Raw genomic sequence first — 12,329 nt, forward strand, 5'->3', positions numbered from 1 at the left:
CGCGCTCTCAGACTTGTTTCAGTTTTTGCAATCTGTAGGCTACCCACAAATTCATAAACCGTGCCCACGCTTTCGCAATTCGTTCCCACGTAGTATTGCGTGACAAGTTCATAATGCGGTGAATTCCCGCTCCCATTCACTTCACAAATGAATCATATTATAGAGAGACGCGCGTCACGATCTGTGCACTGCCGCGTCTCGCGCTCGCCATGCCGCCAGATTCAGTATGCAGTGCACCTTATGAACCATGGCGTTAACTTGAACTGCATTTCTGTCAGTGCGTGACTACAGCTCGTTAATAAACAATGTTTTTTTTATTGATCCATTTCATACAATCCGTCTTTATTTGGCATGTCCACTTGCGGAAAAACGTTTCTCATGTTCAACTGATAAAACAGCTTCGCCGAGACTACTAAGAGACATGTATTTGTGTGTGTGTGTGTGTGTGTTTGTTTGTTTGTTTTGTAAAAGTTGCCCGGATATAACTTTCCTATTTAATGCACAATTTTCCGTACAAATTATATTATCAGCATTACAATGTGAGTAAATGTAGCCGTGTAAAATGTAAGGGATGATGCCACCCTTACAGAAAAATGCATTTACGTTTAAATTGTAACATAATAGCATGGAATTAAAGTGTGTAACATAATAGCCTAGAATTACAGTGTAAAAATATAATATGTAATATAGAACACATATTTAGCAAAATACTCTCTATAGCTATTTCTTTTCTTGCCAACTACGTGCTATAGCCTATATTAAGTTCATTAAATGGCTTTCCTGAGGTAAATGTGACATAATTGTTCTCCAGCTGTGTTACTGACCTCTTCACGCAGATGAAAAACACTGATTGATCGATATTATGTATGAGCAGTAGCGTACCGTGGGGTTTCAGTCAGGGCCTTCAGTAACGATCTAACACGCACACGCACACCACAGTACATTATAAAAGCTGAGCAGTGGCGGTTCTACATTGAATTACACCCTGGGCGAGATCCCCTTCGACAATCAACAGATTTCCCCTGATCCCCCTCATACCAACTGACACTCACGAGTCACGACCAGAAGTCAAGACTTAACCAATTCACCTTGGTGGTGGTGACCAAGTAATCGTTTTGTATGACCTATTTTTATTAGCCATTCAGACCATTCAGAAAAACAAAAATGTGCAGGAAATATAGAGGCCTGTATTTATAATATTATGAATGAAATGTGCGTTATTTGGAAGAAAGTCGAGGTGTGACTGACTTAGATAACTATATGGATCCCCCTCCTTGTCCGTTCCATTTGGGAGAGACCCAGAGGTGAACTGTCATCCGCGCCCGCGCCTCCGCCGCGCCCCCTCCCTTTTCCCCTTCTCAAACATACAGCTTCTGTGCACGGCATCTTCTTAGTAAGCAAAGGGCGCCTGCAGCTTCAGGGCGCGCAAATGTGCTAATTCCCCACACAATGAAATGATAGATAATAGAAAACTGTTTCGCGGCGCAGATATTTTTTTTTTTTTTTTTTTTTCTGCTCGTGCCGGCGGCAGATTTTGTAAGATTTTGAAATCTTACAAAACAAAATGCACACAAACGCCCTGCTTGATATACAACCATTGATGAACATATTCGGTAAAATAAAAATAAAAAACTATACGAGTGTGGATTCGAACCCAGAACCTCTGACACGCTTGGCAAAAGTTCTACCACTACACCATCGCAATACTCAATAGTTATTTAAGTATAATGCATTTAGTCACGTGGAAATTCTCGGTACTAACAATATTAGTAGATCTAGAATGACAAATGTACCAAAAATGACCCAATGTACTAATGAAATTTATTTCTGGACATCGTAATGTTATTTTTCCTGAAAATTGTTATTGTACACAAACATGTATTGTATCTGCCCACCCATGTCGATGACATCAGCGCGGGCTAGCCGTCGACACATCGCTGGGCCTCTGGGGCGTTCTGTCATACGCATCACAATTTGATTGGCTGATAAAACACGTCAGTCAAAGTTATGATCAATTGGAAAACGGCAGCTTCAACGGAAGGCTAGCTATACTACTAGTGCTGGTCCACGGAGCTGCGTTTAGATGACATATGTAAAATCTCACAAAAAATAACCATATTCTTTCTGGAAATATAATTGTAACATACTGATAGAAAGTAATTGAATTTAGACATGTTCAGACACACATTAATTTAATTTTAGAAAAAAAAATATTTTTCTATTTTGACAGGGCCAGCAGAGAAGGCCCTGCTGGCTCTGACGGCACACCACTGTGTATGAGGAATATACATTTCGGTAAGTTGTACTGTAGCTATCTTTCAACAGTATTCGTGTTTTTTTTACTATTAGCTAACGTTAGAGATGATCGGTTCACGTGCGCTAGGGATCTGTCGCGTCACATTTACAAGCGCCAAAACGGTATTTATTGTTTGAATTTCGTAATAAAATTGACAGAATCTGAGAGCTGAGATTTTTTTATATCATCAAGTAACCTGCTCTGTCTTGTCTATCGGTCTCCGTGTCCTCTTTGCCTCGCGATTTTTCTGTGCGTGATAAAATGGATGTGTGGCATGAGAGCGTGCGTGAGAGTTGCCAGCTCTGTAATTTGAAATGCTCCCACTCCACTCTGTTTTGACCGCCTCATGTTTGGTTTCTTTTTTGCCGCCTCAAGTTTGTGTCGGGTCTCTCGCCGCCCGCAAGAATCTCGGTCACGTTCGCAATGTTCAATTAACCGACAATAATTTAATTTAATCGAGTAAATCCTTGTCGACAATTAATCGATAATCGATTAACCGTTTACATCCCTAGTGATGAGTGTACTGATTTGATGCATTTTAAAAAGATGGATGATAGATATTCTTCCATCTTTCTGACAAAGAACAAAATATAATGTGAATTACAGTAAGTGCAATTTTTTTAATTTATAAATTGTAGTTCACAGTGTTTATTATAAGGGGGTAGAATCCACAGCTCAGTACTCACTACTCATGAGTACTTTTAAATAAGCTACCTTTTTACTCTTACTCAAGTAGTTTTTTGGACAAGTACTTTTTACTCTACTCACACTACATTTTTTGGGATGTAATGGTACTTTTACTTGAGTATGTTTTTCAGTACTCTTTCCACCATTGCTGATTTTGTTCGAGATGATGTGCATCTCCTTCAAATGTGCACTTAAAGCCCAGACACACCGTGCCGATTTCAGCCGTCAGGTGTCGTCGGCGGTAGCTTTGGTGCCAATTACATGTTTTGTTGACTTGTGGTTAGGCCTACTGATGTTCAGTGATTTTAAAAGTAGCCTCAATTAGGCCTGAGTGAAGTTGGAAATTATTTGCTGTTGCAAAGAATCGTTCATGAATGCACTTTTAAGAAAGTTGTGGAAATAAAATAATATTTACATTTTATCAGTTGTTATTGAAACTCATCATTGCCTGGAACACACAAAAGATGGCATTTATTGTAGAGGCGTGTGTGGGTTAGGGCAGGTGGACGAGATTTTGGGGAAGGGGGGGCTCGGCTGTCCTTACCTACTCTAAGGGGAGGCTCACATTCACCCAATTTGAAAACCCCTGATCTAGTTTATATCTTAGTTTGGTGACAGAGCTCTGACACTCCCGGTTTGTGAAATGAAAATTTTATACCGTTACATGCCTACATACAACTTTATCAGAAATTATAAACAGGTTTTGTTTAATTTACACCATTATGAAAATTGTTTGATTTTTGTATGTTTAATATTTATTACTAATTAATACTAATTACTTTTTCTCTACGACAAACACTAAATCTGATAAACTGCTTTATAACCTTAATGTTCTTCAGCCTCACTAATGAAGAATCAGGAATAAACACCAACCTCTTTGTTCTTCAGTGTGTTTCATTCTGCAGTGTTCTGGATCTCTCATGTTCTCACTGTCCTTCAATAAACTCTGTCTTTGCAGATTTCAGCTCTTCCTGATGGTTTGATGCTCGTCTTCACTTGTAGCTGATGGGAATATTCCAGCATTTATTGGGGAATCGCAGTGGGAGGAGCTTCACTGAAGGAGGAGGAGCTTCACTGAAGGAGGAGGAGCAGATCTGACAAAAAACAAATTTAAAAGATTAGTTAATGAATTTATATATTTCAATACTAATTCAAGCATTACTGAGGTGTGTATATTAGAGCTGCATGATTCTAGATAAATGGTTATTTTAAAAAAACATGTAAATGAATCTGCACTATTGGGATCAGTAAGAGTTTTTATTTTAGTGAAAGAGTATTATTTTGTTCAAGGATTCAATCAAAAACAGTAATACTGAAAAAAGTGATTACAGTCTTCTGTTTTACATAGTAAAGTGTAATTTATTCCTGTGATCAAAGCTGAATTTTCAGCATCATTACTCCAGTCTTCAGTGTCACATGATCCTTCAGAAATCATTAAGAAACCATTTTAATATCACTTCCCTTCAAGAAAAAATACCGACCTCAAACTTTTGAACAATTCACACACACACACACACACACACACACACACACACAGTGGCCCGAGTGGTAATGTGTATGCATCATCTCACACGCTTCCACACGCACACTATTCATACATTTATACGAAGGTACGAAGGACAGGCATTCATTTAAGAATAATCTTTATTTAAACTTTTCTCTTTTGTCATTCACATTCATTTGTTTCAGTATAATGATAGATCATAACCACACGAAACAAACAATATTCATTAATTCTTTATTGTTAGATTTGCATATGTTTACATTTGCAACGCATTTTATATACATTTTTACTGATTTGAAGTGCACAAAAATTAGTTAGTTTGTATCTGTTACTTACATTTGTTTCTATTGAGTTTAAAGTTTACCGGCGATGGTCCGCTGCAGCTACATCCTGGCGTGACAAGGATTAGCGTCCGGGCAGGAACAGAGAACTGAAGCATTATTGGTTCCGCCCGGACATATCAGCATAGACAGTATATGCATACCGTTCGCAGCCAGTTGCCCGGGGGAGGAAAAAAAGTTGATGTCTTTAATAATTGATTCCTTTAGTTGTACATTTATGGTATTTAATTACATTTTGATTTCCCTTATCTTTATTTAATATATATATATATATATATATGGTTGATTCGATTTTGATTTACTTAAGGTTATATAGATTTTTTCTGCTTGTTTGATTGCTATAATAAGCAGATTGCTTGTCTCTTTGTCTGTCAATTGTTTGTATTATTTTGTGAAGTGACCTTGGGTTCTTGAAAGGCGCTATAAAAAAATAAACATTATTATTATTATATGCTGAATGTAAGGCTGAATTGTTTTCCCTCTAAATTTGTAATGGGTCCATCCTTTCCTTTATAAGCTGTTGCTTTGTTCATTTGAGGAGATCAATTTTAGTTTGTTTGGTTTTTGCCTAACTGTTTTTGATCTCATTTTTTGTTTGTTTGAAAGAAATGTACGAGTTTGTAAAGCTGATTTTTTTCTTGGGTTCAAATAAAGACCCATTTTTCATAAAAAGCTTGAGTTCCTTGTTCCTGACTTCTTGGTCCCACACACACACACACACACACACACACACACACAACACAAAAACAACCGACCCCTAAAACTTCCTATCACACAAAACTTTCTGCATTTTTACATAAAAAAAAAAAAAAAAAAACTAATTCTGTATGATTTATAAGCTTGTTTCCTCAGTTTAGGTCACAGTGACACGAGTCCCCCTGAGTGTGTGTGCATTCAGGTTTAAGTCCCCACCGGGATAGAAAACATGAACACACACACACACACACCTGACTTTCATAGACCTGTTTTCATACACACTGTAGAAGCTTCCAAAACCTCAAGTTTCACTGAACGAACTCTGTGACTCATCACTGCCACAACACCGGGTGACGCTTCATCCTGTGACTCAGCGGCTGCTCTGATTGGCTGAAGCTCCTCCCACATGCAGTGCAGTGATACGGTTTCTCTCCAGTGTGGATCCTCTCGTGTGTGTTCACATGTGAGGTCGATATAAAGCCATTTCCGCACTCAAAGCACACATGAGTTTATTATTTGATGCTCTTTAAAACCATCCAGTCTCGCAAAACTCTTCCCGCACAGAGAACAGAAGAACAGCTGCCGGTGTCTCTTCAGCATCGGCGACGACAGAAACGCTTCCTCACAGGGTTCGCAGCTCTACAGAGTGTGTGAAGATGCTCATCAGACTGATGACGTGTGTGAAACTCTCTCACACTCGGTGCAAGTGTGCGGTCTCATCATCTCAACTTCATCATCTTCTTTCGCTTCCACCAGGACTACAATGAACAAACAAATCAGCAAAAGTGCCCAAAACTTGATATAGGAATCTTAAAGGGGTCATATAATGCCATTTTTGTACAAGCTAATATGATTCTTTAGGGTCTAAATTAAAAGTTTGTAATATACTTTAATTAAAAATTCTCATTAGTATTGTAAGCAAACACAAATTTTACCTGGTCAAAAACAGCTCTGTTTTCAGCATGCCGTTTGAGTGCATGTGTCTTTAAATGATAATGAGCTTTGCTGACCCCGCCCCTCTGTTCTGTGCGGACACCGTTTGAAATAACACAATAACCATAACGTGGGATTATGAGTTATATTGAGAACGTCGTACATAGAAAACATGCCGTAATGTACCTTGAGTGTAAACCTTAGCCGCATTCATCGTGAAGAGTGCAGCAAGCGATTTGCAAAGATTAATATAAAGATTAATAAAATGTTACACTCACTTCTTCTGGAGGTGCAGCAGGAACACGAATAGTTGGTACCGATTCTTTTTTTCTGGAGCAGCTTCTTAGCAAAACCAGCTTTATACTGACCCTCGTTTGTAAAGCAGTCTGGTGAAATGATTCGCGCAAACATGAAAGCGTTGACGTTGATCGTGGGGAATATTCCCTTCAAAAACAAACTCAGCCACTGCGTCTTCAGCGGTTCAGATTTAGGAACATCAACATGACTGCTGTGTTCCTTATTAACAGAACACCACACTCGCTTAGACGCCATTCTGCTCATAGACAGCGCTCCAGTGTATCAACAATGACGCGCGGACTATGATTGACAGCTCGCTCACGAGCGGGGGCGGGTCTGTGTTGAAACGCTGCTGTCAATCAACAATTGTGGGAGGGGCGTCGATTTTGTGACGTCACAAAACTTGATTTGAACACAACGGCTTGATTTGAGACGAGGGGAAACATATAAGAAGATTAAAAAAAAAAAAACACTGGATGGATTTTTATCATTTTATGATGGTTGCGTACAGGCACTGCCAACACACATTTCAGTACAATCAACTTGTAAAAGTGCATGTACCATTATATGACCCCTTTAAAAAAAAAAGCCTCATATATTTGTTTGCTTGCGGAATGAAACGAATTGATAATTCGCCACTAGGTGTCAGGACATAAACAAAACAAGAGCAAAAATATCTGCATTTGTTTTGTTTTTGTAATTCAAAATCTGATCAACATTCCTGTGAGATATCTGAATGAAGACGAGCACAATCTGGTGGTAGAATAGTTTAATCACTACAGGACTGAGATGCAATGTTGAAACCGTTCGATTTAATTTAAATAAAAATACATTTTCATTCATAATCAGCAGCACAATATTACAAAAGCTTGTTTCGGCCACTCCATAAACAATAGAAAAGGTAGCTGCGACTTTTTATCTCACAATTCTGGCTTTTTTTTTTCTTGCAATTGCGGTTCTTTCACCCAAAAATGTAAACTCTGTCAGTAATGACTTTCCCTCATGTTGTTCCAACCCCGTAGCATGATCATCAGATAATGTTAGCTGTATGCTATGCTACTATCTAAGCTAACTAAAAAACACACTAACAACGAGAAATGTTTCATTTCACAATCTATAGCTTCGGTTAAATACTAGTTTATGAAACGTGTAAGTTAAAATACATTAATGACTCGTTATAACGTAGTACAAACGTCTTCTATAATAAAGTGATTTTGTATGATTTGTAACCAGCCACTAAAGCGATTACCCATAAAACGTGCTTTGAACCAATCGGATTGCTTGGGTCCTAAGCTCGGACTCATTTGTTCACCACACCGGCCCAGAAAGTCAGTAAAGACATTGTTAATATAGTCCAAGTGACTACAGTGGCTCAACTTTAAGTTTATCAAGCGACGAGAATACTTTTAGTGCGCAGAAAAAACAAAAATAACGACTTTATTCAACTCTTCGTGTTCTTCTGTGTTTCTCTGAGTGAGTTCACGTAGTGTAACAGCGCAGCGCTTCTGGGATGTACGTCAGAACAGAAGCTCACTATTGGCTAGCATCACACACATGACCAGCGTCGACCAATAGTGAGCCTCCATTCTGAGACGTACAACACAGAAGCGCTACGCTGTTTTTTGCGCGTATTCTCGTCGCTTGATAAACTTAAGGTTGAGCCACCATAGTCACTTGGACTATTTTAAACATTGTCTTTACTAACTTTTCTGGGCTGGCAAGTTTCAATAACAGAGAAGCCCATGGAGAAGTGAGACAGCTCTCAGATTTAATAAAAAATATCTTAATTTGTGTTTCGAAGACGAACTAAAGTCTTACGGGGTTGGAACAACATGAGGGAGAGTAATTACAGACAGAGTTTACATTTTTGGGTGAACGAACCCTTTAACATCTAGTAATTCTGAGAAAAGTCCAGAGTTGTGAGATATATATACTATATATAGTTCCTATATTTAACAATATTATGTCATATATTGCGAGATATGAACTTGAGAAAAATTACGATTTTGCAATGCAAGTTTATTTATCGCAATTCTGAGATAAAAAAAACTGAATTGTGAGATAAAAAGTCGCAATTATCTTTTAAATCGTTTGATCCCGTGCCGAAAACAAGCTTCCTTACAATTTACACCCTACACACATTATTTGCAAACATAATTACACTAGTGTGACAAAAGTGACCTAATTTCCTCATACATGGAAAAGTCTCACTCCACGATCAGCGTTTCGATGGGATGGTGCTTCTTCACGTGAGCGAGTAGACGCCGCGCCTGCTTGAAGCTCTTCCCGCACAGCGCGCAGTGGTGCGGCTTCTCCCGGTGTGTGTGCTCGTGCGCGATCAGCTGCGGCACGCGCGCGAAACCCTTCCCGCAGAGCGCGCACTTGTGCGGCTTCTCCTCGGCGTGAGTCCTTTGGTGTTGCTTGAGCTGGTCGGCCGTCACGAAGGCCTTCCCGCACTCGAAGCACACGTGATCCTTCACGCCGCTGTGCACTTCCTGGTGCCTTTTAAAGCAATCCACCCGCGCGAAGCTCTTCCCGCACAGCGCGCACAGGTACGGCTTCTCGCCCGAGTGCACTTTGGCGTGTCTCTTGAACGCGGACGCGGTGATGAACTCTTTCCCGCACTGCTCGCAGTTGAACGACTTCACGGCGGCGTGAGAGAGCTGGTGATCTTTGAGGCCGTTGATGTGTCGGAAGCTCTTCCCGCACTGGTCGCACGCGTACGGCCGCTCTCCGGTGTGGATGGTCATGTGACTCCTGAGCTTCTCGTTGCGTATGAAGCTCTTCCCGCACTCCGGGCACGCGTGCGGCCGCTCTCCGGTGTGCAGTTTGATGTGCCGCTGTAGGTTAGCGTTGCAGGCGAAGCTCTTAGCGCACTGCGGGCACGCGTGCGGCTTCTCTCCGGTGTGTGTGGTCATGTGTCTCTTTAGCCTCGTCCTGCACGCCAGACTCTTCCCGCACCAGTCGCACATGAACGGCTTCTCTCCGGTGTGGGTTTTGACGTGTCTGGCGAGTCTGGCTTTGCACGCGAAGCTCTTGGCGCACTCGACGCACGCGAAGGGTTTCTCTCCGGTGTGGATCCTGATGTGCCGCTCCAGTCTCGCCTTACGTGCGAAACTCTTCCCGCACTGAGGGCACGGGAAAGACTTATTAACCTTTCCTGGGAAAGACGTTTCCGGTGGCGAGGGAGATGGAGGTCTTTCTCCTACAGTGATGGGATAATAATGATGATTATGATGATGTTTCTTCTCCTCCACCTCGTTCGGTTCCTCTTTCGCTTCCATTAGAACCTGAAATGAACATAATATTTAAAAAAAGTCATTAAATTGGGATGGGAAAATAAACATAATGTGAGAAAATAGATGTGCTAAACGTTAACTCTAGCATGTCAGTATCTTGCAGGGGAGTCCGTGGGAAAGGAGAAAATCTGGAAAAAAAAAGATTAAAATAAGTAAATAAATAAATTACATTAAAAATAATCTTTTTTTTTTTATTAAAAGTATAAGTTGGTTATTAATCCGTTAAATAGATTAAATTAGATTAAAATAAATTAAAAAATATGATTTAAATTAAATAAATAGTACATTAAACAATACATTACTATAGCAAGCTATATATATATAAATATTATAATATACATAGACACATATAAACACAAAACTTTTATTATTGATTTGACAGCACTAATAATAATGAAACTTAATAAAAACTAATGGAAAAGTAGAAAATCTGCAAAAAAATAAATAAGATTAAAATAAGTAAATAAATACATTACATTAAAATTAATTAATTAATAAAAAAATTTGATTAAAGGTATTAGTTGGTTATTACGCCGTTAAATAGATTTAATTAGATTTTTTAAAAATGTAATTAATAAATTATTTAAATTAAATAAATAAAACATTAAACAATACATTGATATAGCAATCAAAATATATCTAATAATTAGCGCTGTCAAATTGATTAATCATGATTAATCACATCGAACATAAACGTTTGTGTTTATATAATATGTGTGTGACGTGTGTGTATATGTAAACATATGTATGTGTGTATATGTATATATATACACACATACATATATGTATATTATAAATATAATAATATGTAAACACACATATATTATATAAACAAACTTTTATGTTAATCACCATTAATCAATTTGACAGCACTAATAATAATGTAACTTAATAAAAGTAATTTTAGATTTATAATATACAGTTTTCAGTGTATAAATTGGGTGTTTATTAAAGATGTGAGGATCCCTCACATGAGAATGATGTGTCTAAAATATTATAAACTTAGAAAATTGCCACGCAAGGTCCTTTTGTCGTATCCATGCAATAGGATGAAGATATCGATCTAACTATGAGATTTTGATTATTGGGATTCAGTTATTAAACATAACGGGGCGGTTTCACAGACAGAGATTAAGCCAGTCCTAAACGAACAGAAATCTGCTTTCTCTGTCATGGCTTTAAATAGTCCTAGATTTAGTTATACATATAATTAATTACAAACAGATTTCAGGCATTTATTTTCTTTTATTCCACAGCTGATGTGTGCAGTTTATGTTTATTTAACATGCTAAAAATAATTTTCTCTTGTTTAGTAAAGATTTTATTTTTATTTTATTTTTTTTGACAGTCTTTTTCTGATGCCATTGTTTTCCTTGGATTTGCTTCTCAGTTCAATGCAATTTTAAGATGTTCTTGGTTCATCCCATGTTTAATAGGCAATCTCTGTCATGATAATTCAGATTAGACATTTTTTAAGACACGATTAACTATTCTAGATTAAGGCTTGATTTAAACCCTGTCCGGGAAACCTCAAACAGTTTATCACAGGCTAATAAAATGAATGCTGTATAAAAGCTGTTAAGATTGATAATTTAAGTTTAGATCCCATACCTAGTTTGCCTCAGTCTGTTGACAGCACTGAAAGAGCTTCGAGTGAGATCTGAAGACATCAGCATAAAACAGCAACTATTTACATGAACAGTCAAAACTAATTTACCAATCCTCATACAGAACCATAATAAAGCTTAAATAGTAAAAATAGTCTCTCCAGGCGTGCTGATTTAAGTCATTTTCATGACTGATGCTATAATACACATCATTTGCATAGCACATTATTCTGATCTTGGTTGGTTCCCTCCTGATAAAATATATTTAGTAGTAAAACGATTTATGTTAACTTAACTGTTATTTCTGATCAAAAACCATGATAAACAAAACACTATTCTGAATATATAATATATAATTTAAATTCCCATTGAGATTGCTTTCGAAATTCAACCAATCAAAAAATATGAGCTAAAATTCGCAGATAATATAATAACTTACACAAAGACATCGATATTTTCCTCACTCAGGGAACCGTCTTCTGTCTTCTTCTGCCATTTCACAGCGGAAGACCAAACAATGTGACAGAGCACTTCCGCCTCCTACTGGCCTGGAGTTATAGCGCAGATGCTGCGTTTGCAGGAATATTGATACATATTCTCATTCTGGGAAATTTGATAAGATATGAACACCGCCTGAGCAGTGAGGGCGTTTGCGGGAGACTTCCGCTT

The 12,329-nt window shown here is 38.3% G+C and overlaps 2 protein-coding genes across 7 annotated transcripts in view; both read right to left on the reverse strand.

The window, feature by feature from the left end:
* The window catches only part of LOC307170064 (uncharacterized protein), a 274,875-nt gene that overhangs the window by 14,998 nt on the left and 247,548 nt on the right, over positions 1-12,329 (reverse strand). For 2 of the 3 annotated variants that reach the window (XR_013823277.1, XM_079891067.1), the window contains exons 1-2: positions 4,824-4,901; positions 3,857-4,077 (exon numbers count right to left, since the gene is read on the reverse strand). The exons of the other annotated variant lie outside the window; for it this stretch is intronic. Coding sequence is in view for 1 of the 2 variants with exons in the window: in XM_079891067.1 (XP_079747193.1) it covers positions 3,857-3,905 (49 nt within the window). In the remaining variant the exon portion in view is untranslated. Of the gene's footprint in view, positions 1-3,856; positions 4,078-4,823; positions 4,902-12,329 lie in introns of those variants that run through there. 3 annotated transcript variants of the gene reach the window in all.
* LOC307169129 (uncharacterized protein) lies at positions 8,391-12,179 on the reverse strand. Of its 4 annotated transcripts, XM_079889567.1 has the most exons (4): positions 12,100-12,179; positions 11,665-11,713; positions 10,134-10,181; positions 8,391-10,044 (listed from the first exon to the last, which is right to left on the reverse strand). In XM_079889567.1, the coding sequence occupies exon 4, from the start codon at positions 10,036-10,038 to the stop codon at positions 8,962-8,964; it is 1,077 nt and encodes a 358-aa protein (XP_079745693.1). In that variant the 5' UTR covers positions 10,039-10,044; positions 10,134-10,181; positions 11,665-11,713; positions 12,100-12,179; the 3' UTR covers positions 8,391-8,961. The 4 variants fall into 4 exon arrangements, with proteins under 4 accessions (XP_079745693.1, XP_079745692.1, XP_079745694.1 ...); XM_079889566.1 differs by having other exon boundaries at positions 8,391-10,181; XM_079889568.1 differs by lacking the exon at positions 11,665-11,713 and having other exon boundaries at positions 12,100-12,144.

This window comes from Squalius cephalus (genome assembly GCF_949319135.1).
Source record: "Squalius cephalus genome assembly, chromosome: 13".
NCBI classification, from domain to species: domain Eukaryota; kingdom Metazoa; phylum Chordata; class Actinopteri; order Cypriniformes; family Leuciscidae; genus Squalius; species Squalius cephalus.

Excerpts from the sequence above, each read along its gene's own strand:
- LOC307169129 (XM_079889567.1), bottom strand. The coding sequence starts at position 10,038 with ATGGAAGCGAAAGAGGAACCGAACGAGGTGGAGGAGAAGAAACATCAT.